Source organism: Mustela lutreola, chromosome 8 (assembly GCF_030435805.1).
Source record: "Mustela lutreola isolate mMusLut2 chromosome 8, mMusLut2.pri, whole genome shotgun sequence".
NCBI lineage: Eukaryota > Metazoa > Chordata > Mammalia > Carnivora > Mustelidae > Mustela > Mustela lutreola.
Genome location: NC_081297.1, coordinates 80169973 through 80197848, shown reverse-complemented (window position 1 = coordinate 80197848; position 27876 = coordinate 80169973). Strand labels below are relative to the sequence as shown.

Genomic DNA, 27876 nt, shown 5'->3' with positions numbered 1-27876 from the left:
TCTATATTAGCAATTCTTTAAGCAATGTTGATGGAAGAATTATTTTGTGTATTCAGACAGTCACTCAACAAATAGTTTGTGCGTCAGACACCGTGTTATTTCAAGGTACATAAAAGTGAAGAAAATATACATGGTCTCTGCCCTTATAAAGTTGTTAATCTTAAAGAGTAGGTCTACCTATTTATCCGTTTTAAAACTTATATATATTCTTTTTACAACGCATATTATTCACCTTTATTAATACTATTTATAGGCCTTATCTTAATAAACAAGATACTTTGTTTTTAAATCATGCTACTGTTCATATACTTAACAGCTGCTTATTTGGAGACCCTCAGAGTTACTGTGGAGATTTAGGTCTAGGTAAGATTTTTCAGATTTTGCCCATCAGTATACTTATTCTCTTCCACTTACAGGTGGTTTTTGGCAGGCATATCTTATAAGGGATAGGTCTCTGGATCAAGCCAGCGGCATTCTCTTTGTTTCCTTTTTGCTCTTCCTGAGAAGAATCGTGGAAACAAAGTTAGGATGCTTCTACTTCCAACTTATATATAAACTGTGCACAAGTTGTGATTCCGCTTCTCAAACTGAAATCCAAATCAAAATGGGGAAAGAGGTAGCAGAAACAAAAACGTCATTGGTTCAAGCTGGGAATTTTGTTTTAGAATCAGTCTATTACTAATCTAGAGAATGCCCTGGGTAAACTACCAGATGCCCTTAGAGACTAGAGCAGTTTTAAAGTTTATCTCTATATGAAATGCACTAAGGGTCATCTCTAAGTAAACTACAAATAACACTTAGGAATTAGGAAATTGTATTGCAAGTAAGTTAAATTTAAAAGGCAAATCATTAGAGATATGGATTCTTTTCTGTTGTTTGTGGCAGAATAATCTTTATTATACTAAAAGATTTCTGTTCAGAAGCGTCTTACGACTAATAGTTTAATTTTTTTTCTTTAACAGAGAGGAGAGAAATTTCTTCAGAGAAGAGAATATGCTGTAGGTAAATAGACTTTTAGGCAAACAGAGTGTTGATTTAATGAATGCCGATATTTGGCAACAGGGCTACAGACAATAGATCAGATTTAGAACAGAGGCTTCTAATCATGTGTACAGGCTTTTCTGGGACAATTTAGTGTCCAGTATAATGATGAACCATCTAAGTCACCCAAAGGTTTCAAGATTTTGGAATCGAAATTCTATTTTCTGGGCTGTCTTACTCATTCATAAGTGGTAAAAATATATTTGCCAGAATATAAGTCATCTTTTTGGTAGGTTTGCCTTCTCTGAAAGATAGTTTCTGTATTTAATGTGCATAGGAGGTATTTGCAATAGAAAGAGTGTAGTGGATTCTGGAGCTAAAGACGCAGGACTGAATCCTCCCTTGCTACTTACCAGCTGTGTGACTTTGGGCAAGCCACTCTACCTCCCTTCCTTGGCTTCCTCAGCCACAAATAGGGACAGGGACAGTGATGACTTGCGGCATTGTGAAGATGCCTAGGTAGGTAGGTCAGTAGCTATGTAGGCAGATATAGAGATAGATTTCACTTAATGGGCTTGTTAGAGGCTGCATAAGTATTAGCTACATTAATTAATTTCATATTTAAGTAAAAGAATGATGGCAAAAGTGACAGCCAACACTGAGATAGTCTGCAGCAGTTCTAATATCAGTTCTAATATGACTCTCTCATATTCACCTTAAAGGTCACAAATTGATAGACTGGCTATTGGTGTTTGCTGCTTTTCTTTTGGTTTTACTGACATTGCAATTTTGAACATTTCCCATAAAGGTCCAAAATGGTTTTTCCCCCCCTTATAATTGGATGTTTTGGCCACACTGGGCCGGCATTCCTACCTGAAGACCATGAGCCTGTTGCAAGGTCACGGCAGCCACTCTAGACTGAGCATTTGTTCTGCAGGCTTTTTGGTGGGCCTGTCACCAGGACCCCCACATAGCACAGGCATCTGCACAGCCATGTTCTCTAGTCACTGATATTACCTGGCCAATGCCTTTCTGGATTCCTGTAACTTTCTGCAATCAATACTGATTTTTAGTCCAATTTTTTTTTATAATGACTCTTTTAGATAAAATATTAAAACGGATGACTTAGGGAGCATGGTTCTCTTTGTATATAATTCCTGAAATATAAACAAAACATTTGAAAGATGGGATCAAAGATAGCAGACGCTCAGTATATAATAAATCTTTACTCCTAGAAATATCATCAGCAAAAACTCGGATTCATTACCTGAGATGAATTATAAGGGAAACTTTTATTTGAGTTTTTGGTTAATCTTAAGATTTTGATGATGACTGATCTTTGGTATTTTAATTGACAATTAAATACTTGATATTAGTCCTATCTTTGTAGTAGAAGGTTATGTGACACTTAGAGGAAAGAGAGGATGTTAAAATTGTATGCCTATGTTACCCCAAATTAGAAATCTTTAGGAACCATATGCTTTGAAATACTTTGAGTAAGGAAAAATTTCTAGATAAAAGAACCTAAAAACTCATTAGAAAATGGTAAAACAGAAAGTCAAGGAAAGTAATAGAGTTGTATTGTTAGTAGGCATAAAATATGCACATAATGTGTTCATATGACTGCCTATATTTATATTAAATATAAATGCTTGAGAATGGCTTAAAAGAAGAATAATGAAAGATTAATCACTTTGGCTCTACCACCAGTCATAGACTATAACTCATTTAACTTATTATCAGTTTTTGTAACATTATCTCTAAAGATGAAGGAAAGTGTACTATATAATTTATAAAATAGTCTATCAATAACCATATCATGAGGAATTATCCACAATTAATAGATGTCCAATTAATTGGTTCTCATGGAACCAATATTACTATATTTTCTATTTTCCAACATTTTGTACTCTCACCTTAGACCAGTGCAATTCTGGTGCTTACCATCATATACACCATAATATAAGTATTGGAAATTCATACCCATTGTTGTCAAGAAGAATAAAATACCAGGATTGGAAAGAACCATAATGGTCAACTAGTCCAAACTTTTAGAGATATGTGTGAATCTTCTCTATAGTATTTCTGATACATGATCTGTCTTCTGTTTGGACTTAAAGTGTTGTGAATCTCATTATCTCAAGAGACAATTCTTTTTTTGGTGGCTCTGACAGTTAGAAGGTTCTTTTTAACACTGAGCCTAAATGTAGCTTCTCTTAATGTCTGCTTTTAACTCTTATTTTCTTGTCACTATCTGTAAATCTTTTGTATATTATATAGCTTCATAAGTATTTGTTTATTTACTAGCTTTTTCAGTACAGCTTTCTCATGCTGGCATATAGTAGACACTCAATAAATATTAAATGAATGAATAGTTCTCATTCTGGTTCTGTCTACTAAAATAAATCTTAAAAAAATAGGACAAGCAGAAGGTTACCTTTCAACGGTTTTCTTTGATCTGTATAGTGAGCTAGGTGTGCCATCCAAAGCATGTGTGCACATGCACACACATCCATCTATGAAATGTTAGAAATTAACACTTTTTTGTAGATACTCATTCCATAGAGACAGAAATTAATACACAAGTTGGTAAAAACGTTTAAGGCCTGAACTTCTGTGGTGGCTCCTAGAATGAGACCCCTGTTAACACTGAAGTGGGAATTCTAAAGGTTTTTTTGTTTTTGTTTTTGTTTTTAGGATTTTATTTATTTATTTGACAAAAAGATAGAAAACACAAGTAGGCAGAATGACAGGCAGAGGGAGAGAGAGAAGGTGGCTTTCTACTGAGCAGGAAACCCAATGTGGGGCTCAATCCCAGGACCCTGAGATTATGACCTGAGCTGAAGGCAGACACTTAACTGGTTGAGCTACCCAGGCACCCCTGAAGTGGAAATTCTAATAATGTATTCCTTGGGTTTCCAAGAATCAGGAAGGCTACATTGGTTATTATTATTTTTTTTTTTAGTAAAGCCTAGTTTACCTAGTGTTGGCAATTAAAAACGACATTGCTAACACTGAGGTTCAACAGACAATGTAATTTAAATGGATCTCCCCTTAGATTATAGTTCTTCACTGTTTCTTATATTTACCCATAGTACCTCCAAAATATGAATAAGGGTTTACATTTCTTGACAGTACTGTGACAGCAGTGCTTATTAATTCTGAATAGTTTCTAAATACTCCATGAGCTGAGGGGATATTGTCCATATGGCAAGTAATTGGTGGTGTTTAAACTATCTTGACATCACTCTATTTTGAAGTGGCTATTATCTCAGTCTGCTTTTTGGTGGTAGCCAGCTGAAATCTACCTGGAACTGCACATTTTCGATTGATTTTCTTTTGCCAAATGATTGACGGAGCATTCTAACTCAATTGTTTTCTCTTGGCGTGTTTGTTTTAAAACATTTTATTAGAAATACAAAATGATTTTAGGTGAACTACATGGTCATTTTAAGAATGGATGTAGTTAAAATTATTGATGATAATGTAGAGAGAAAGAACAGTATTAATCAACTTTTAGTAGCTAAATAGTTACGTAGACTGAGAAAGAAATTCTATTTTTTTTTTTTCCTTTCACTCTTGTGATGGTTTGAATTTTCGAAAATTATCCTTTTGGGGTTTATCTTCAGGTTCGCAGTCAGATGGCTGTAAAAAGTGCTAGGTATCACTGTGCTCGTATAGGAATCCATGACGCTCAGCTTGTTTAGATACACGTGACAGGAGATGTTCAGCCACATATGACTATGTGTCAAGAATGCTAAATATTCTTGGGCACCTGAGGGGCTCAGTTGTTAAGTGGCTGCCTTCAGCTCAGATCATGATTCTATGGTCCTGGGATCGAGCCTGCATCAGGCTCCCTGCTCAGCTGGGGAGTCTGTTTCTCCTTCTCCCACTCCCCTAGCTTCTTTTCCTGCTCTCGCTGTCAGGTAATAAATAAAATCTTAAAAAAAAAAAAAAAAACAAAGTTAGGTATCAATATAAAGCAAACTGAGCTCCTTACAATACCAAGTGCAGCAAGTCCAGTGATACGAGGCATCTGTGTTCTACGTTTATTTTGTACAATAGAAACCCATTTCTTTGTTTGGAAGTCTTAAGTCCTACACACAGAATGGGGAAATTGTTTATGTGAATAGCAATTTCTAATGAAACTTTCACAGTGACTGAATCATATAAAACATGTCCTACTCGCCTTTATCCTAAGGGGATTCAGCTTACCCTCAAGAAGCAGGTGGAAGGAACATATTTTATAAAAGTTGTTTAGCAGTAAATGTCAGCAAAAGCCATATTCTGAATTTCTAGCAATGGGATGAAATTTTAGTATGTCAGTAGTAGGAAGACTGCTAGCATAGCTCTTGATGTCACTCAATAGTGACTTCTTTTAACTCAAATTGAAATTAAAATTATTTGAAGGTCCCAGATGCTGCAATGCCACATAGTAAGTAGAACTTGATTACTCACTTTTCCAGCAAGATTCAGAAATCTGAGCCTTGTGCAGTGAGTTCTAAATCTTATTTTTTTATTCAAAAATAAAAATTTTGGCTGTATAGAAATATTAAAATAACTCTTGGCTCTTTTTCATAGGTCCAAATATATTAAACACAGATGGCTTCTCATAGCTAATTAGATTGTGTCATATCCTAACCTTAACTATGCTTTACACTTGAGTGGTTTAAATTAGATTCAGTTCAATTCAATTGAATTCCAAATAACAACAATGAGAATAGATAACATTTATTAAGTACGCATAATGTGTTTGGTACAATGCTGTATGCTTTTATTGGTATTCATTTACTTCCCTCAAAATGTACAAATAATGCATTATTTATCTTTCCTCTAGTGAGAAAACAGGGACTCAGAGAGGTTAAGTAACATGGCCAAAGTCACAGAGCTGGGAAATAGCCTAAGTAAGACAGCCCAGGTTTGTCTACTCTGGGCACATGCTTTGAACTGTTACCCTCCTACCTCCAGTTTGGTTTATTATGCCCTGTGCTAGACCGTGCATGAGATTGAAAAATGAAGGAAATTGTTTGTGGTTCAAGGAGTTTACAATCTAAAGTCAGTAGCTCACCGAGAACCCATGAGGTTCAAAATCCAAAGTGAGTAAATTCTCTTCAATTTTGGTTAAAAAGTCTCTTCTGGATATAAGAGTCTGTTAGATGGGTTTCAGCAATGGAGATAAAGACCAGGATGTGAGGTTTCTGTATTTAAATCTAGGACTTTCAAGGAGATTACTTACTGCAGTACAAAAGTTGTGCTTAATTTAAACTCAGATAAAAATGAATCACTGTGAACTACTAGCGCAGATTTTAGAAACAGTTCTTTAATTAGTAATGATAATAGTAATTGATTGTTAAAATATCTGGGTCCTTTGTAATCAATAAGCTGCCGTGCTTCCATGCTTGCATTTACATAGTTCATGGTTCTATTATTGCCTAAATGTCTGCACCTCGTTCCTCTGACTCATTTCTTTGTTCTCCACCATTGTAGAGCCTAAATCATTTTTAAAGGACTAACAATTGAAACAGTTGCTCCTAATACATACACCTCAAGGAAACACTGAGTTCTAAATTGGTTTAAAGCTACTTGTCCAGGCAAATCAATGTCGATTTAACTAAGCCTGTGCTGAATTGACCTAAATCAATTCAAACTACTATCATAAGTGAAACAAATCTTAAAATATTTTATGGGATAGTAATAACTGAGGATCATGCTCTACTTTTGTAATCGTGGAAATGTTTTTGTAAACAAACTACTAAGAAAAAGGAAATGTTAGAATACTGTCAGCTTATCCACTCTGCTTCTGCTCTGTATTTTTTCTCAAAGTTGATTATACAGATAACACCAGCAATAGTTGATATCACAGGAAATGGATTAATCTTGAGTCCTGAAGATGGAATTAACACCTGGTGATAATTATTTTGGAGATTATCCTGTAAATTACTTCCAAAGATTGGGAATCTTTTAGAAGTTTTTGAAGATAACTGGAGGGTAGGTTACCTTCCTAAAAATTTTATCTGTTCCCACAGGAGTGATATAGTGGATTAAACTCCTCCAGATTGAACTATGATGACAGGAAGATAACACATATTTTTTCTAAACATTTAAATGAAGAAATTAGTAAGAATCGATGTAGAAATTGATAACCTACCACTGAGAAGATAAGGAAGAATAGAACATTATGTGCCCTGAGTGCCTTAGGAATGTGTTGTGATTCTGTACGGTGGTTTTCTTTTAGAACAATCATTAAACATTTGCTTATCATGCTTCCAAAAAGATGATGTTGCAAAGTGTGTGTTTAAAAAAAAAAAAAAAAACAAACTAATGAAAAAAATGTCAGGAGAAGAAAAAAGAAAAAAAGGACATTGACTTAATGTAGGTCTAACCACAATGTTCCATAAAAGCTTGTATCCAAATAAAAGCAACAGAAATGATAAATATACTTCTAACTTTTTGGAGAAAAAAAATCAGTTTTAAAGCATATATTTAAGTTCCTTCATAAAAAAAGATGTTCCATAATGAAAATGTGATGATATTTGGGTCAGGTCTGGCTCCAAATTCTAGTTCAGTGAGACTTTTATCAAATTATGTAACAGCTCTGAGCCAGTTTCTATAGATAAAATGGAGGCAATAATGTCTACTTTGTAGTTTTAAAAAATGGCTTTATTGATATTATTATACCAAGCCCATTTAGTATATAATTCACTGATTTCTAGTATATTCACAGACTTGTGCAAGTGTCAGCACAATTTAATTTTATAATATTTTCATCACTCTAAAAGCCATCTTGTGTCCATTAGCAGTCCCTTCTCATTCTCTTCCATCCCTACTGCACTCCCTGTCCTAGATGACCATGACCTGCTGTATATACAGATCTGTCTGTCCTTGACATTTCATACCCATGGAATCATATATTGTGTGTCCTTTGTGACTGGCTTCCTTCACTTAGGTTCACCATGTTGCAACATGTAGCAGCATTCATTTTTTAAACCAAACAGTATTGTCTTGCATGGGTATGGCACAGTTTGTTTTTCTGTTCATCAACTGGTAGATGTTTGGGTTGCTTCCACTCCCTTGGCTATTACAAATAACATTGCAATGCATGTTTATGTACAAGTTTTTTGTGGACATATGCTTTCATTTCTCTTAGATGTAAACCTGGAAGGGAGAATTGCTGGGCCCTATGATAACTTTGTGTTTAACTATTTAGAAACTTCCCAAGTTTTCCAAAGCAGCAGCACTATTTTACATTCCTACCAGCAATCCAAGATGGCTCTAGTGTCTCTACATCCTCTCCAATCCTTGTTATTATCTGACCTTTCTTATTTTAGCCATTCTAGTGGATGAGAAGAGGTACTTTATTGAGGTTTTGGTTTGCATTTTCCTAATGACTAATGATAGTGGATATTTCTTGAATATTTATGGGTGATTTCTGCTAACTTTCTTGAGTACATGTCTAATCAGATATTTTGCCCATTTAAAAAATGGATCGTTGTCTTTTTAGTATAAGAGTTGTACCATAGTTCTTTATAAATTATATATAAATTTATATAAATATGTATGTATATATACACACATGGGTTGTTAGGAGTCTTTGTATATTCTGAATGCAAGTCCCCTATCAAATACATGATTTGCAAGTATTTTTTTCCATTTTTAGTTTTTTTTTCACTTTCCTTACAGTATTATGTGCAGTGCAAAACTAATTTTGAGGAAGTTCAATTTATCTATTTTTTTCTTTTGTCACTTTTTTATTTTGGGTGTTGAATCTAAGAATCCATTGTCAAACACAAGGTCATAAAGATTTACTCTTGTTTCCCTTTCAAACATTTATGATTTTAGCTCTTACATTTAAGTCTCTAGTTCAATAGAGAGTTGTTATGATGACAAAAAATACATGCAAAGCATCTAGCTCAGTGATTGGCACATATCAATTAATTAATTGGCACAATTAATGAGAGTCGTTCATACTTCTCTGAAACCCAAGGGAAAAACATATGTCCTAGAAAATGTCTTTAGATACCTCCCACAATACTATTATTCTTACTGCTTTTTGCAAGGAGATGTAAATAAGAGACATGTATTATCTTGAAAGTATTTCTATAGGTATTTGAATCACTATAAGCCTTTATTAATAAGTCATTTAAAATAATAAGAATGCAAAGAGGTGGAAGAAAAACATGAGACAGGACACGTTTGAGCAGATTTAAGATGCTGCTTCTCATTTAAGTAAAAAATTTATAAACGTGAAGACATGTTGTAGTGTAATTAAAATATTCTCTTTGGAAAGTGTATTGATATTGAGAACATTTGGTCTATATATAGTAATCATTTTACTTAGTATTAGTTTTCTTAAGACATCACAGGATAGTGCTATCTTTAGTGGTTTAGTTTTCTTTTTAGTAATAATGTTTTGGTGGGCCTTGTAAAACTTGGACAGATTATCTGTAAATATTTCTGGGCAGTTCAGTAAGTATTTTAATGAAAGACATGGTGAGAAGGTCATGATGGTAAAAAAGTGAATTTTAAACATCGGTCCCTTTTGCAGTGGGGTATTTTTTTTTTTGTCTCTGCGTTCTGTTTCTTCTGTATGGTAATTTGACTATGACACAGGTAGGTGTTGGCTTGATAAACTCTGACATGTTCAGATAGTTTCGTAAGAACGAAATATTTATTAGAAGAAAATGACTTGACTATTTCCAAAACTAGGCTGCTACATGCAGAAAGGTGGAGTATGAAGGACTATTGCTCTAGTACCTGTACCAGCCATGGATACAGGAAGACGTAGGCTCTGAATGCAATGGTAGTTCATAGTTCACTCTAAAGAAAGTACATTTTGTATTTTAAGTATACATTTCACATTGAAGAGAAAAGTATATAGATGGGTAAAAGAATCCTCTTTTACTCCATCGGAAAAAGGATAATCCCTGTAGGTCATTGACAGGGCAGTATAGAAGAAGGCTTCCAGTGCAGCTGCTGCAGGCTTTGGATAAATAGAGGATTTAATAAAATTCAAATATTTGTCCCAACCTCAAAGGACACCCTGAAATAGAACTCACTCTGGAGTTGATATGCTGTCTCCATATAAGTTCTGGTGGCACTTGCACAGGGATTTCCTGGGGCATTTAATGTGTTCCGCTGACTCTCTAACCAGCGCACTTACGGTAGCTCTCTTTGAGTGGGATTTGGCTTCAGTCCTTTATAAATAATGTCAGTGGAGTATGTAAGAATGACAAACTTGAAAATAGGAAATGCATATTTAAATCTCTGGAACATCTTCCCTACGGTTTGGTGTTCTTGGACACATGAGAACTAGGTTTTGAGAGGATTAATTAGCTCACTCTAAACTTGCCTTCAGACTTCTGGACCCTATCTCACATTGCTTCACACTCAGAATGTGCATGTAGCTGACCCTCTTTGAAGTAAGGATTTTATGGAAACATTCTTTAAAATGTTAAGATACATGCTGGGTTTCAATACACATCCCACCTCAATTATATATGCTTTACTGCCTTTTCAAGGAATAGATCATTTTCTGGAGTCCTTAGAAGAAATAACAATCTTGTGATGGAAAGCTATTGATAATATTTTGGTAAAAAGGAATCCAAAACAAGTAAGATTATTTAGCCATTAAAAATGTTTTCAGGGAACTGTGTGTGGATAGTTTAATGGAGAGGATGTCAGTATTTTTGGAAGTCTTTAAAAGATCTTGCCTCCATAAACATAAAATCATGATAACAAACAAATAAAATGAAACAAAACAAACAAAAAAACAAACAAACACAAGAAGAGGAAGGTAAAGGATGTTGGGGAGGAATCTGTCCCCTTTGGAACACAAAGATCTTTCAGTCACGGGGAATTGGAATAGGGTGTTTGGGTAGTGGAAAAAAAAAATGTTTTAGCATGTGGTAATGAGGTTAGGGTTAAAAAAAAAAAAAGCAATGGATGATTACTTTTCTCCACCAAGGCTCCTTTATCCTCATAAGCTCAGACAGTGGTCAGCCAGTAAGACACCCCTCCCTGTTTTATCCATCCCTTAACTATGTTCTTTGACAGAACTGGTTTATACAGCTGGACCTTTGTTAAGCTTCAAGGGAAATACTACGGAACAGCAGAAAATATGGCAGAGCACCTACAAAATTGGTAAATGGTATACATTATTGAAGTGTGAGATTCCAGCTTTAAAGTTTTGATGTTTTTGTTTGTGAGTTTTTCTTTTATGGATTTGTAAAGGGAATACCTTTAAAGTTTTTGTTTTTTCGTACTGACAGATCTTATGGTGATATAGGTAAATGGATTGTGTTAATCAGTGAAATTTCTTATCAACTATATTTTAATAAACAGAATAGGAAAGAACTCAGCTATATTGCTGACTAAAATTACAATCTAAAATTAGACATTTCTATGATAGTCTCATAGCATTTTAAAGAACATCTACGTCATATGCCCTAAGCTGTAGAACTGATTAAAAAGAGAAAGTAAACAGGAAAAGTATTTACTTCAGAAAGTTTATCTATATGACAGACCTTAAATTTTTAATGGAAGTTTGATAGTGACATTACTGTTAGACCTGTGTGAAATCTAGTATAAACCTCATAATGAGATCTTTTTATGTCTTCATACTTATAGCACCTGCATAAGAAATTGATGATTTTCTTCTGTACGGTATATACCATATCCTTTGAATTTTTATTTCAGGGGCAAGAAACGGATAGCCTTTAGGTTACTACTGAATAGTTTGTACCCAGTTATAGAAAAGAGCTAATGTTCCTAATCTGTCCACAGCGGCAGTATGAACCATGCTTTTAAAGTTGTTGGGTTTTTTTTTTCCCCCTCCTAAAAACAACAGGGAATGTGCTAAAACCAGAGAGATTAATGGGGGGAGAAGATAAACAGTTTAGACGTAAAATGAGTTTAGAGGTCAAGCTAGAAAAATAAGAAAGCTTATGGATTTAATTCATATTCATCCAAGCAAAGAAGCTTTGGCATGAAAGGAACCAAGAAGAGGCTCAGCATTCTTATAACATCAACCATAGCTGCATCCCGCTGTTTTGGAGTTTGGGTTGATAGATGCTCATCGTCTTTGGCACTGCCCCCTTTTGGACTTTCCATGATTATAATGGCAAATTCTTCATTTAGTCGGGAGGTTCAGAAAATTGGTCTGTGCCTAGGATGCCTGTCCTTCTCATCAGAAGCTGTTTGTCCTAGGAAAAAATTTTGCCCTGTTTTTATGCTCTTTGCTTCTATTTTGAATATAACATAAATATTTTCCACTTCGTTCATTTTTCAACAGCTGTTGTAGGAACACGCTGTAACCAAATCTGTATGGGGCATGGAAAGAAAGAATCCCCTAAACTGGCCCCGGTTTAGCGGTGTATAAACTTTTCCTTGTCAGGGTTATCTGGATTCCAAAGAGGGTAAGGGTCATAATATTATTCCTCCTTGGATGGCTTAGACAGTCATTCTCAACAAATCTGACACTGACGTTCAGTATTCCTTTTAGCTGTGAGCCTCCTCTCTCATTTCTGCTGGGGAAAAAAAACACACACACACACTATTCTCCAGAGGTTTGCTTTTGAAGGCTTAACTTGCTTGATTTCACAATGACCTTTGAAAACAAAAGAAATTAAAACTAGATTGGTTACTTAATTATTTTTGTCATCATTATTAGATCCTAAATAAATTAAACATGCCACAGATTTTATTTCAGGACATACACCATGCTAAGAATAAGTCACTTTTGATTATGGAACAATTTGCTATTTATTTAGACTTAGCCAGTAATGTGAGAGGGGAGAGAGAGTGTGAGTGGGGGTGGGCACTTTAGGAGGAAGCTCAGATAAGGACATAGGAGGGAGGGAGAGAGTGACAGAGGCTCAAAATAAATACTTAAGGATTTTATTTTGGAAAATAAAATTTTGTATCTTATTTGCAGCTCTGCCATAGGGAGATTCTCCTGGGAGGGTCAAAATGACCAAGTCATTAATATAAGTGATACGATATTTTACAAAGAGGGATTAATATCATTAAGCCTAAATAGATATTCTTTCCTAGTTAAAACTATTTTCTTTTTTTTCTTTTTGCATGTGCACCTCACCCGACTAGTGATGTTCGTGAGTGAAAATCTATCTTCTTTCACTGTGATTATTAGGGTGAACTATTTTTATAAGTGATCATAAACACGCCCACATCTATGTGCACGTGTGAACATACATAGACGCTCATATCCTCATGAGAACAACATGAAAAAAATTGAGTGGCATTATTTCAGAAAGCAATAACTAAGAGATTAGTGCTACTCACTATAATAGTAATATGTAGGAATTACATTTCCTTTGGCTTTTTTTTTCCCCTTTACTTTTTATGAGCTAACAATTTGGGAGGAGTTTGCTTCTACTGTTTAAATTTTTTTTTCAAAATATATGAAACTTTCAACCAGTCATTTTGAATTAGACAGTAAATGAGAGTTATTAGCATACAATTATGATTAAGATTGTGCTGTTCAATCTTTAATAGAAAGGTTCCGTAAGAAAAGAAAGACTATTAATTTCTATTAACATATTACTAGACAGTACAAGTCTTCTCCTCCTGACACCTCTTCTTCCTCTCTGTCTCTCTGCTTCTTCCTCTTTCTCTGTCTCTGTCTCTGTTTCTCTCTCCGCCATGCACATGCACACATGCGTGTGCATGCACACACACACACACACATAGAGTTGAATTTATGCACAAGACACAGATACTTCTCAAACTTCCCTGAAAGGCCCATTCAAGGACAGAACAATAGAAATAGAATTCATCCTTGTTTCATTACCAATTATTCTAATAGCAGAAAAGATGGTCCCTTTCCAGGGATCCTACAGACAATTTTTAAAGATACTTCTTTAGCAATCTGGAGAATAGATACGCATTTCATGCAATATTCTTTCTATCCAGCTGTCTCTAACCTGAAATTTATACATGTGGCAACCATGTGTCTCAGGAAAGTCTAAAAGGCTTCTGATTTTTTAAACTTTATTTCTTTCACTCAGAAGCACACAACATCTTGTTCAACAACTTGTCCCACTTTTGGTTCGGGAAAGTGTACTCATATTAAATGCAAGTTTTTTTTTTTTAATTGTTACTTCTTATTAAACTCTTAATAAAAAGCTTTATAGCATGTATTTGAAGAGAAAAATCCCCAGATTTTTTTCCCTCCAGTCCTCTCTCTGTCCCAGGAACGGAGTATGTAACTCCTCAGTGCTCAGCTTCCAGACTCACAAGGAGCCGAGCATCTGGGGAGACTCAGGAGGTGAGCACTTTCACGCTGACTCAGGGACCAGCCGTATGACTCCAGTCTGGCGCTGTCACGCCTGGTTATGGAAAGGCAAGAACAATGCCTCCCTTGAGAAGGGGGAAAAAGTCTAGTGCAGTCACAATTTTGATGTAAAATTTAAATCATCCCTCCACATCCTGTGGACTTGGAGCTGTCAGAAAGGGAAAACCCATACTCAAATGGAAAAAGCTTTTTATTCCCTCAAAAAGTATAGCCTTTCTAGCTGTAATAACAAGTTTTAGAACCACAAATCCTAATGCTAGATTATTCAAAGTGATTTAGAAATAATCAGAACAAAAGGACTTTGACACTTTTAACCTGTCAATGGCTGAAGGTTGAATGCTTTTTTTCTATTTGTTTCTGATTAATGAGAAATGTATTGTGATACACAAATTATATAATCCATAACAAATTGCTATTTATGGTTTGTATTGTTTTCTTCCAAACTTCTGTAATTGGTCATTTTGTCTACAACTTATAAGAAATTCTTCAACATTTAAAACTCTTAATCATTTTTTATGTTTTCTTTAGGTAGTTTTGGTTGAAATTTAGTGTATTTGACAAAAGGATTCTGTGATCAAGTGGTTAGTAACTCAGATTGAGGTTTTTCTATTTTTGAGTCAAGGAAATAAAATTATAATAATTATTAAACAAACCAAAGTTAGGATATTTTTCTAAGTGGAAAGTGCTTATTGTTATATTCTTGAGTTGTAAATCATGAGTAAACTTTCAGTAATGTTTTTCAAAAAAATACAGAAATCTGTAAAAACTTTTACTAGCTCTTCTCTTTATGAAAGTGACTTTGTACTCAGGAATCATAAATATTCTTGTAACCAGTTTTCCTTCAGTCTTGTCAGACTGAGAATGTACACTGACTTTTCTAACTATTAGGATATTACAGAATGATTACAGTAGAGTTTAATTAAATTTAATACCCTTTCTACCTTTTTATTTATCAGGAGTGCTGTTGTTTTAGGCACTTAGTAAGTGTGGATTAATGTTAAAATAACAATAAAACATAAAGATGAGAAGTTTCAGCTGACAGAATCCTTTGTTTAGATAAATTTTGGCTTTAGAGCCGAGCTATTAGATTACTCATAATAAAGCAATCTTTTTATTTAGGAAATTTTCTGAGAGTCTTCATCCAGTGACACATGGTCTAATTTTGGAGTGAATTTTCAGTCATTTGCAATTATTATTGAAATAGAGAAGAAAGTAGAAAAAGAATAGAATTTTGAGTTCTGAATCATTGTAGGATGGAATTTTGCTTGTCATAAACTGTTTCTAAATGCTTACCTCTCTTGTTTAGAAAACAAAACAATGCACTTTTAAAGTTTCTTTTATTGCTTACTTTAAGCACATTAATTCAAGCACTTTTGAAATATCCTGTGTCCAACTCATAAAGAGTCACTGATTCCTTTCTGGTACTAAAAAGAATTAAATTCTTATTTCTAAGTCTTCTCTAACTTCTGACTTTAAAAAATTTTTATTTTTCACCTCTTTTGCAAAGAACCCAGTACTGCCTCATTATTTGCTTGTTCTTATTCTTCCCTCCATCTCTGGCTCTTTGGTGGGCTAAGCAAGGCTGGAGAAAGCTATTTAGTAAGGGTGAGAGTCCAGTAAAGAGAAGGGCGAAAAGGTACTGAAGAAGTTATAAGTGGTGCTATTCCTATCAGAAGAAGGGATGGTATAATGAACTACTTGATATCAGTGCAGAGAACATCTCAGAAACTAACCACAGGACAAGGTATATCCAGGGAACAGCCTTGGTAAAGGCCATTTTGAACCTTCTTGGTGACTAGCATTTTACAGTTTAAACTTTTATGTCTTATACTAAATTTTTTTCTGTAAATTCAAATTCTATTTTAGGACAGAATAATGAATTTATTGTTTAGTAGCTATAGCTTAAAAATTAACTTTTGTTTTTAGATTTCCATTTTATGGTAAGTCTTGTTGTTTATAAATACTAGTAGAAATGAGTTTCTACTCCGGCAAAATGGATCCTAAGGATTACAAGGGAGTCTAGTCTTATTTATTACTCTGTGTTGTCCGCTTTTACCTTTCTATGAAATCTGTTTTTGTGCTTCCATTTATAGTTTATGCTAGGACCTGATGAACTTGTTCATGCTTCTAAATAACAATATAATGAATGAGGTCTTTGTATGTGGGAAGCAAAGGGTAGAGAAGTATAGAGATTGGCATGTTCTGTATCAGAAACTGATGGCAAAGAGGATTTATAGATAAGAGAAAAAAATTATACAAGTTTGAAATACTGCACAAATAAAAATTCAACTTAAAAGGCTTCTGAATATTACATATGACAGACTTGGTTATAAAATTTACATGGAATGTTCACAAAGTAAACACAAAGCTGACTCTTAGAAAGAAAATAAAGATGTTCAAAATATGTAGGAAGGAAGAAGAAAGAATAAACCATAAAATATGAATAATAATAATTGAAATTCATAGATAAGAGTAACAAAACTTTTTTCTTTAATAAAATGATAATGCTGACATTGTGTAATTCTGTGTTTATAAATCACACAGAAGTGCTGGTTGTTTTACTCATTTGACTGCAAAACCTATCTATTCATGCTAAATGCCCATGTTGATTTCCCTTATTAGATAAGTAACATTCTACTATGAAAATATCTTTGATAAACAGAGTTTAATTCCTAATCTTGACTAGCTTTCTCCCAACAACCTTAATTACAAAAGAGACCAGACAAGTAAATGTAACTGTCTTGTACAAATAGTCTTATTATTAGAATAACTTGAGGCTCATAACTTCTAGAGAAGAAGTATGACCTGAGGATAGGAAGGATGAACAATTTTTATTTTTTATTTTTTAGTATTCCATATTTATTGTACCCCTTAAGATGCACCCTTTCAAATAGTTTGTATCATTTTTTAAATGATCCTGCTATGCTTAAAATTTAACATGGGGGAGTAAATATTAAAAACAAGTATTTAGGAGAGCAATTAATGGAAGTTATATTAAATAAATGTCATGGTCCAGAATTTTAAAAGTTCATATTCAGAATGTTTATTTTTGTAGAATTGTTTAAAGAATATTTATGCTGCTTCGTTTATCACTTCAACTTCTCTGTCTTTTTTGCTAATCCTTTTTATACACTGCTCCCCCAAAGTAGGATGGACTGCAAGATTTCCTCCCCCTTGCTCTATTTTTTTCCAGTTTTTCCCTTGGAGAGACAATTCTGGGCTTGAGCTGCTGCCTATTATAGTGCAAAGACCAAATAGTGTAACAAAAGATATTTAACCACTTTATGACTCAGTTTCCTATTTTATAAAACAAGAAGAATAGATATACTGACTCAGAGCATTGTCGAAGAAGTCAATGAGAAATAATTACAATTATTGGTGAACTCTCTACTTGGGTTTCAAAGAGCAGACTACCTCAGTTACTTCCACAAGAGTTCTGCATTTTCTGATAACCTGCTATTTCTTTTTTTTTTAAATCTTCACAATCAACAAAGATTTATTTCTAAAACTGAATTTTATATTTTCCTCCAAATTGGCCTTTCTTTCTAATTTTTATATTTTTCTTATTAGCAGTATTGTTCTCTAAATTATATAGTCCAGTAATCTCTTTATCTTTGAGTTATCCGCCCTCACTCATTCTCCTTTCCTGGTCCTCACCCTCAACCTTCTATCAGTTACTAATTTCTGAGTGTTTTTCTTCTAAAATACAGTTTTGTTTGTTTGTTTGTTTGTTTTGATGCTGTTACTCTGTGGCTCACAAACCATCACCAGCTCCCTTCTGCCTTCAGTTTCACTTTCAAATGTTGCTTTACCCATTGAAAAGTGACCGGATTTAACCAGATCGCTGTCTAGCCTTGCCTTATATCCTTATCTCCGTTTTCTTCTCCTATCATCTCTTGCTTTAACTGAACCATTCTCTCCATCCTGTATCATTCTATACATTTCTTTAATTTGTTAATGTCATTTCTGCTGTCTGGAATCCTCTCTTCTTCTTTGTGTCTATTGACATTGGTCCCATCCTTCATTACCCTGTTGAATTCTCGTAATTTGTAGGAAGAATTCTCTGATTATTTTAGTGAGATATCATCTCTCAATTGTCTGTCTTTTACAAAAAACCATTTACCTTAAAATATTATTTATTGATTTCTTAATTACATTGTTATCTACAGGCACATGGTAGGCTTTCAATAAATGTTTATCCATTAACGAATGAATGGATGAGTGGATATATGACTTCTATTTCCATCTAAACTGTACTTCCTTAATGGTGAAGCAGAAGGATCTTCATATCTAAGTTTCCTGTTTTCTCCATAACATAAAAATAAATTGCTTGGCACAAAATAGACACTCGTGCAATTCATTTATTTATTCATAGAAAAATACGCTGTGTGCCAACTATGTGCTAGGAATTGTGCTGCCTTGTAATTAATTGTATCTCATTCAGCATAGAAGATTAGACTATTTGGGAGGAAAAGAAAACACAGCACAAGTTGGAAAGACCTTTATCATGCAGTCATATCTTTAGCATTAATCTTGGAAAAAATCAGGTGAAATGATCTCAAATAGACCTGTACTTACCAAACTCTTATTATGTTCAAGACATGATGCTTGTCATAGGAAATTCAGGAAATTTAAAAAATTATATTCTTTTCAAGTGTTAGTGTTCTAGTTTTAGACATGATGTACTAGGAAGAAAAAAAAACTGTTGAATGAGTGTCACAGGTTATACTGATGTTCAGTTTTTCATGTGGACTAATAATAAGAGTTGATGATGTAATTTGAGGTGGGGTGAAGTCACTTTAGCTGTGATGGTAAGAGAAAGCTTTGTGGAATAGTTGGAATTTGAGTTTGTTCTTTATAGATTTTTTTTTTTATTATTAAATACATAACTGTAAACCTTAAGAGAAATAATATCATCATTCCAAAAGAATAACCAGTAGAAGGCACTGCTTCCTAGGACTTTATCTCTGAATTAATCAGTCAAAGAGTCAAAGGTTAACATATCTAGAGAGGAAAAAAAAAACTATTACATAAGAAAAGCAATCCCTATTTAAGTCTTCCATTTTATATTCATTCCATATATGAATTCCTTTCACTTTGCATATGCTTTCATTTTTTTAGAATTGCATCAAAGAACATAACCTAAAGCAGTAAATAGGTGATTCCTCAGGAATAGTTCTGGTATTAATTAATAGTGTAGCAGTCTTCCTTAAAGTTACTTCGTGTTAATAGTTTTTTACATACACATTTAAAAAATAACTAAGATTTTTTTTCACGAGTATTTTAAAAACCTAACTTAATCAGGTTTACCAGTTCTTTTACATAGAACTTATTTAAAATGATACTGTTAGCACTGAGCTGGATTTTCTTTTTTTCTAACAGTATTAAGACATTTTCTAAGAATGCTTGCTCTCTAAGACTAGATCTTACAACTACTCATAATTAGCATAGTAATAAGTTGGTTTTAGATGGTAGCTTTGACGAAACAGATATTTGTTGGAAAAACAACTATTTTCGGAAAGGGTTCTAAGTCCTGAGGACATAGCTGTGAACAAAAATAAAATTTGCCCTCTTGAGTCTTATAGTGGGAGAGACAGATAATAAATAAATATGTCGGAGGGACAGGGAGGTCCTGGCTTGGGAGGAGTAACCAAGAAGTCTTCACTGAGAAATGATGTTGGCACTAAATGAAGGGAGAGAACAGGCAAGGGTACATCTGGGTTAAGAAGGTTTCAGATTGAGAAAATACCACCAGTAAAAGAAATATGTGTGCACTGTGGATTAGTTTCCTGTTGCTGTGGTAACAATTAGCACAAGCTTTGTGGTTTAAACAATATAAGTGTATTCGCTGACAGTTCTGGAGGTCAGAAGTCTTGCAATCAAGGTGTTGGCAGGCTCCTTCCTTCTAGAGGTTTTAGGGGAGAATCTATTTCATCACTTTTGTAGCTTCTAGAGGCCACCTTTATTCCTTGGCTCATGGCCCCAATTCATCCATTTTCAAAGCCAGCTTCATAATATCTTTCAGTCCCTCTCTCTGACTTTGATCCTCCTGCCTTCCCTCTTTATGGGGACCTTTATGATTACTTTGGGCCCACCCAGAATATCCAAAATAATCTCTTCATATGAAGATCCTTAACTTAATCACAGCAGCAAAGTCCCTTTTGCCTTGTAAAGTAACATACTCACAGGTTTCAGGGATCACAGATGGCACATCTTGAGTGGGGAGCATTATTCTGACCACTGCAAATGGCTTGCAACCTTCACTGTGCATTAGAATCATCTGGGAGCTTTAAAAAATTCTGATTCTCCGTCTCCACTCTAGAACCAATAACATTAGAATGTCTGGCAGTGGGACTCAGGCTGCAGTATCTTTTTAAACCTTTCCATATAATTCTAGTTTGCAGCCAAAGTTGAGAATCGGTGGTTTAGTTTATGTTGCAGTCTCGTACCATTTACCCTACCCCTGAGTTTGCTGTGCATGTCTGAGTACAAGCAGGGAAATCCTACGTACAGAGTGACAACAGTGCACACAGAGAACCCTTAGCCAATCATCGCGGACTCCAGGAGTTTTAAATTACTTTCACATGTAGAGTAAGTGGCCTGATTGCACAGATTGCTACAAGGACGAGTAGGGAAAAGTGACTGCATGTAAAAACAAGTTGCCCCTTATAAGGGAGGCTGTTTCTTATCTATTCCATGCATATAACTCAGCAAGTCCAGAAACGGTATAGACACAAGCTAGGATTTAGTCCATATTCCTTGATGTCCTTTTTTCCCCACATCAGCTTGAAACTTAAATTTACATTGTACTTTCTAAGACTGTGTCTGCATCTTTACTTGTATCACTTCCTGCATGAAATCACCTCTCCATTTTCCCCAGTTTCCATTTGACCTTCTTCCCCCCCGCCCCAAAATCCGCTTAGTCAGCCATTCCTGGAAATATTCTAGGATCCCCTGGTCCCCAGGAAGCCCTCAGTTTGCTCAGCTGTAAGGCCAGTCATTTAGCCCTTAACCTGAACTGTCCTTCATTATTATTTCTCCAAGTCTTCTCAACCAGTGGATAAGCTTTCTAATGCAGAGAACTTGAATCACACGTTTTTATTCCCATTAGATAAGTGTCTTGCACTTAGTAAGTGACCAGTAAATGGTTGTTGATGACTTATCAAATTAGACGTGTTTTTGCCCTGAAATTAGACATCAGTTCTTTCAAGATTTTCTTGTCTACACACAAAACTGAGTTAAAGATTCTATTATATCATCATAGCTCCTCAGGTTAGTTTCACACTGGAGTAGATTTATCGGTTTCGTGTCATAGTCTTTGAAGTCTGAGTTTTATTCATTGGCAAGTCTAGCACCTACCACAGGAATGACAAAAATCATCTCTACATGAGCACATGAGCACATGCTGCAGCCTAGATCCTTAGATTATTTCAAGGTAACCTTGCACTTCAACACAGCATGTCATGTAAGCAAGTGCAGGAATTGGAACCCAACATATCCAAGATAAACGATAAATGGAAAGTTGCTGTGATTTCTTCTTCTTATTATTATTATTATATACCTTCCTATATTATTTGTTCTTTTTTTTTCAAGAAGATATAGCAATTGTTAATATGCAAGGGCAAAACAGAATTTCAACATACATAAAGCAAACTTTGACAGAAAGTAGAAACAATAATTCCAATGGTAGAACATTTTTCAGTAGTAAGAAATTTTTTTAATGCAAATCAAAATATGTCTCAAAACACATGAAAAGGAAAGCAAAATATTTCAAAACCTATGAGATGCAGCAAAAACAGATGTTAGAGTGAAATTTTTGCTATAAATGCTTGTCTTAAGAAAACATTTCAAATAAACAACATTATGTCACAAGGAACTAGAAAAAGAAGAAACTTAGCTGAAATATAGTAGAGGAAGAAAATAACAAAGAAAAATCAGAAACAAATAAAATAGAGACCAGAATAAATAATAATATAGCGCTGAAAGCACTGTGTTATTGTTGTTGTTGTTTTTCATGAATGAGACTTCTTCTGTCCAAAATGAAATGGTTTGGTAGATGAAAAAAAACTCAAGAATTAACATTATTGGTGATTTGTTATCCATATTTTTAGAAATACTATGAGTTAGACTAAATATCAAGTAGATTGATAGCTCTCTACATAATTTAAGCATTTGCCTTTTTTTTCTGATTTAGTAGCCTATTTTTGAACTATGAGCATTTTTACTGCAAAATATTTTTTAATCTTTAAGACCTCTTTTACCTGAATTGTATAAAAATATTCTTAACTCTGGCACATTAAGAACATTCTGTAAGTGTCTGAAAATGGAATTGAAATAATCATGAAATATGTAATTGTTTAGGATCAGGTGCCTTCTGGTATCACGACTTTTCATGTTTATGCTTTTTGCTCCATAGAACGATATATATATAGAAAGAGACAGTGGCATAGAAAGATAATTTAGATATTTAAATGACTAGATCTTTGGAGAAGAGTAGCTGTGTCTTAGCTATTTACCACATCTACCTTCTGTCTATTTTTGGACTTTCAGTTTTCATAATCATTATTAATAATAATATTAATAAAGTAAAAATCAGCCAAAAAATCATGCTTTCTATGAAGGTCATAGAACTGCATTAACTTGGAAAAGGCCAGCTGATCTAGCTTTCTGCTTTAATAACCCAGAGACTAGCTTTTGCCAACAGCCTGGAGTTTTTGGACAGTAAGAGACATAATGTACATAAGACTGAGGGAGACACTGGAATACCAATTAATTAATTTCACCAACAGTGGTAACTCCTACACAGACCATAAATACTATGGCTTGTGTAATAAATGTATAATCTGTTTATAGTCAAAGTACATATAAAACAAGAAATAATTAAAAATCCTTTTATTGATTTACTCTGACAAATCACAAAGGCCTTAAATATTTTAAATCTGTTCCATCAGCCCATTCTCTGCATGGCAGTCAGAAGTTTGCTTGGAGAGCATGAAAGCAGAATTGTATAAGTTAATATTGCTAGTGTGTAGAGCTATTAAATATAGCTTAATTTTCCCACTTGGTGATAGATGTGGTGTTGCCGATGAGACTAGGACTATTACAGCTCCAACCTCTTACTTCCTTTCTCCATACTTGTGAGTATACTTGAAGTAGACCTTAGTCATGAGATCTGAAAAAGTGAAGATACCTGAAATGTGATGACCCTGTCTACTTCTCCTTTAGATGGTGTTTCCTTGGTAGCCACCAGTATTTCCTCCTCTTTGACTGTTCTTTAGCTTATCAAGACTACCTGCTATTAGTATTTCTTTGCTAATAGATCTGATTAGTTTATTGTTAAGTATTACTGGCCAAGGATCATTTCTCTTATCAGGACATTTTGTATTTCATGTTGATTTTACAGCTTAACTCTTAGAAAGTAACCTCTCCTCATCTTGGAATTTTCTGGTTTGGTTTGTTTGTTTTGGGGGGGCAGGTGAGTTAACACTATAGTTTTAAAGCAAACAGCATCTTTTGTTTACTGAGAGTCTGCTCTGTGCTAACTGCTCTACAAGTCATTTTTCATACGGCACACAGTGTATTCTCAAAGAGCATTCCAAGTAGGTACTACATTTTCCTTTAAAGAGGAGTAAACAGAGATGGAGTAAAGCTAAGTCTCACAGCTAGAAAGGAGCAGAATCAGTATGTGAATCTATGTTTGTCTGATTCCAAAGCCCTTATTTTTTTCTACTGTGCTATTATATCTTTAAAAAGTATCTTCAGTGCTTGAATGCACTGTTCTTTTGAAACCTTTCACAGTAGGAATAGTATTATTCAGCAATGATTAGAGACATCTCTTTAGTAGTAAATTTTAAATTTAAAAATCAGCGATATATCTGAAGGAAGTGGTGGGACCGTTAGCACTGTCTTACCTCCTATCCCACTGGTCTAGAATAAGAATGGATGATTCTGTAAACATTCTTTGTTTGTCGGGCAAAAATAACAACTTTCCCAAGGTCAGATCAAGTTGCAAATACAAAGAGTTTTTTTAATTAAAAATTTTAACTCTAGGGGCGCCTGGGTGGCTCAGTGGATTAAGCCACTGCCTTCGGCTCAGGTCATGATCTCAGTTTCCTGGGATCGAGCCCCGCATCGGGCTCTTTGCTCAGCGGAAGCCTGCTTCTCTCTCTCTCTGCCTGACTCTCCGCCTACTTGTGATTTCTCTCTCTGTCAAATAAATAATAAATAAAAAATCTTTAAAATTTTAACTCTATACTACTCCTATGTGAAACTTGTAGTGAAAGGAAAGGGAACTCTCTATTTAACTAAGAATATTTGCCACATATTTTTAACCTATAATAGTATTCTTAGACTCAAATACCAAAACAAATGTTTAATTTTTAAGTGTCTAAGTGCATTTCCTGATAGGCATTAGTTCATCAAAACATAACACCTTCATTTGATTTTTCCCTCTAACTTAAGGGGCAAATAAGCCTGAGAATCCACATCTAAATCATTCATAGAATTGTGGAAATGAAAACTGAAGTATGTTTATATTTTCACTTTTTTTAACCATTTTGCATGGTTGATATTAGAAATGAATGGGGAGGTGAGGAAAGAAAAATTCTCAAGTGTTCACAGCAATTGTAAAATTCACAGCAATTGTAAAATTTATTCAGTTCTTAATAAGCTTTAAGCAAATACTGAACTTTTGGTCATGGAGTCTGTGGTTTCTTTATGAGCAATATTTCTACAATTTATAATAATCATTCTTCTAATAAGTTACAAATTCATTTTAATGGCAATCATTCATTTATTTTTGTTTATTTTTTGATGAAAGAAATTTTAGTTCTTTCCCTTCTTTTAACTGCCAACAGTATTTGCTATTCATAGATGTTCTGTCTTCAATAAGGTCTATCAAAGTGTAAAACTAGATGGGTATTTTTCTTCCCTTTAAAATGGAATGGTCTTTCATTATGCAGTGTTCTTAGGTGAATTCTCTTGTTTAAGAAGCCAGAATACAAGAGAGTGCTATATTAGAGTATTATTCTCACAACAAACAAGCACTGTTCTGTTGCTACCTGCTTGGCCATTGTTTCTGATTGTGAGCGCTTTGCAGTGGTATTTGGATGGTTTCCTGCTCTCTGCCAGCACAAAAAGGCATTTCTGTTACAATGGCCCCTAACCACACAATGACGGCATTAAGGATTTATGTGGAGGTTTCATTATTTTCTCCTCTTTTGTTCCTTCCAGGATGTCTTCCAAGCGACCAGCCTCTCCGTATGGGGAAGCAGATGGAGAGGTAGCCATGGTGACAAGCAGACAGAAAGTGGAAGAAGAGGAGGGTGACGGGCTCCCAGCCTTTCACCTTCCCTTGCATGTGAGTTTTCCCAACAAGCCTCACTCTGAGGAATTTCAGCCAGTTTCTCTGCTGACGCAAGAGACTTGTGGCCATAGGACTCCCACTTCTCAGCACAATACAATGGTAGGTTTCTCATGGGCTCTGGTGCCTACACTTACTCTTTGACCAGTCTACTCCTCTAACAGTTTGGCTTCAATCCTTTGCTTTATAATTATCATCTACTTAACAGCCAGACACAAGATTCACTCCTAACATCTTAGAATTCCTTGCAAGTAAATTGATTCCAGTAGGAAGTACATGATATGCTATTTTACCCCCCAAGAATTTTACTTTTGAGACACAATTTAATTAGGAGAAAACACGTATACATATAAGAATAATGTTCAAGTACTGCATTTAAAGTTTGTCAGCATGACAGTTGGATGTCATAGTATTTCTAATAAGAGGTTTTTCCAGGTAGACTTACAACGTATTTTGGACATCTCCACCATGATAAATCGTTTTCAATTTTTTACTTTGCCCAGATTGGATTCCAGTATTCCTTTACAGTACTGGGAATATTATAGGAGAATGTATTTCATAGAAACTATAGTTTTTTAATGTGACTGCAATACTTTCTAACTCAGTCTCATTCATATTTTTGTTTTGATAATTCACTAATTACCTGGTACCTCCAATTTCAGAATTTGCTTCTCAGGATTATTTATCTGCCCCTTCATCCTGGGGTCTGGATCATTGTCATTGCAGAAGATTAGGAAACCGTGGTTTCACGGACGAGGGGGAAGAAGGCAGCATAGCATCTTCAACTGAAGCTTAAAAGTGCATGCATGCACACACACACACACACTCACTCACTCACTCACTCACTCACCAGTAAGGCTTTTAGGTCCTCCTTAGGAACTTAAGTAAACAAAATAAGCATGTTGGCAAAGTTTTAGCTGCCAGTAAAGCCAGGCTCGCCTTTTCAACATGGCTGCTTGGGTAGATGTCGTGGTTTTGTGACCTTCTGCTCTTCTACATCAAGGATAGGGGGGCGGGCATTAATTGGAACCAGATTATACCAGCAAAAATGTGTCGTCATACCATCTCATAGTTTTAAGATGACTCTAATTCTGTGAAAGGCTTTTTTTTTTGCTTTCTCTAGAAAATTATTACATACCATAAATGTGTTGGTATTGAAATATGCCCACTTATGTATGTTATTGCATTACTGTATATAGAATTAAATCAAGAAGAAGAATCAGATATCTCCTAATAACCATGAAATGGTTGCTACTTTTTGTCACTCAGATTCGATTTAAATACTTTTTCAATATTTTAAGCCTCATAGGTCAAAATTTCACTAGTGGATTATTTGTGCCAAGATTTTCCCCCCAAGGATAGTATTTTGGCTAACACCATGTAACACTTATATAGATGTGGCATTTTAATCACATTATGTATATTAACTCATGTAACCTTCACAATAATACGGTGACATGTTATTATTAGTCTCATTTTATAAATGAGGAAACTGAGGCACACAGAGGTTAAGTAGTTTGCTTCTGATCACAGCTGATACAGAGGAGAGCCAGTGTTGTTTAACCAGACATTCTGGCTTTGGAGTCTGTGCTTATAAACACTATAAGTTCTTCACAAGAGCACATGCATATTTTATTGTCTGATTATTACTTTGTTGGCAAGCTTAATCGTACTATCCATAATTCCTGATTAATTTTTTCTCTGCTGTGAGTTTATATTAGTTATGTGCAGTGATACAACTTTTGGGACTCCTCTCATGAAGGTTATACTAGGAAAAGAAAGGTGGGAAATGGTAGCACACAGTTCAACAAGGTAAGGAGATCGGGCTCTCCATTTGGCATTGCGTCCCTGCTAATGCCTTTTCTCTCTCAGTATTTTGACCATTGGCTTCTCTGAGTGAGTGCTTCTTAGTTTGGTTTTCCTGTGACACTACTCTAAGCATAAACACACAAATTTGAAGGAGTGAATATAAACAGTTATAACCAGAGGAATGATGCCAAATTAAAGGAGAGATTATTTTAAGTATACTCAAGGATGGGTATAAGAAAAGTATATTAAATTATGTTCTGTAGTTGGAATGTGGGGATCCTGTGGGGATGTTAGTGAGAAGGAAACTGGTTTGTAAGGGAGAATTCAGTTCAACTAGATACAAACTGTGAATTGCCTACTTTGGACCAAGTTTTTTGTTGTTATTGTCGGGCACTGTGGAAATAGATTTGAA

At 34.7% G+C, this 27876-nt stretch overlaps 1 protein-coding gene across 10 annotated transcripts in view; it reads left to right on the top strand.

The window, feature by feature from the left end:
* Window positions 1–27876, top strand: part of SOX5 (SRY-box transcription factor 5) — a 995891-nt gene that overhangs the window by 618612 nt on the left and 349403 nt on the right. For 8 of the 10 annotated variants that reach the window (XM_059185762.1, XM_059185763.1, XM_059185760.1 and 5 more), the window contains one exon: window positions 25526–25757. In XM_059185762.1, the coding sequence (XP_059041745.1) occupies window positions 25526–25757 (232 nt within the window). The remainder of the gene's footprint in view (window positions 1–25525; window positions 25758–27876) is intronic. The other 2 variants (XM_059185769.1, XM_059185770.1) reach the window with 1 other exon arrangement.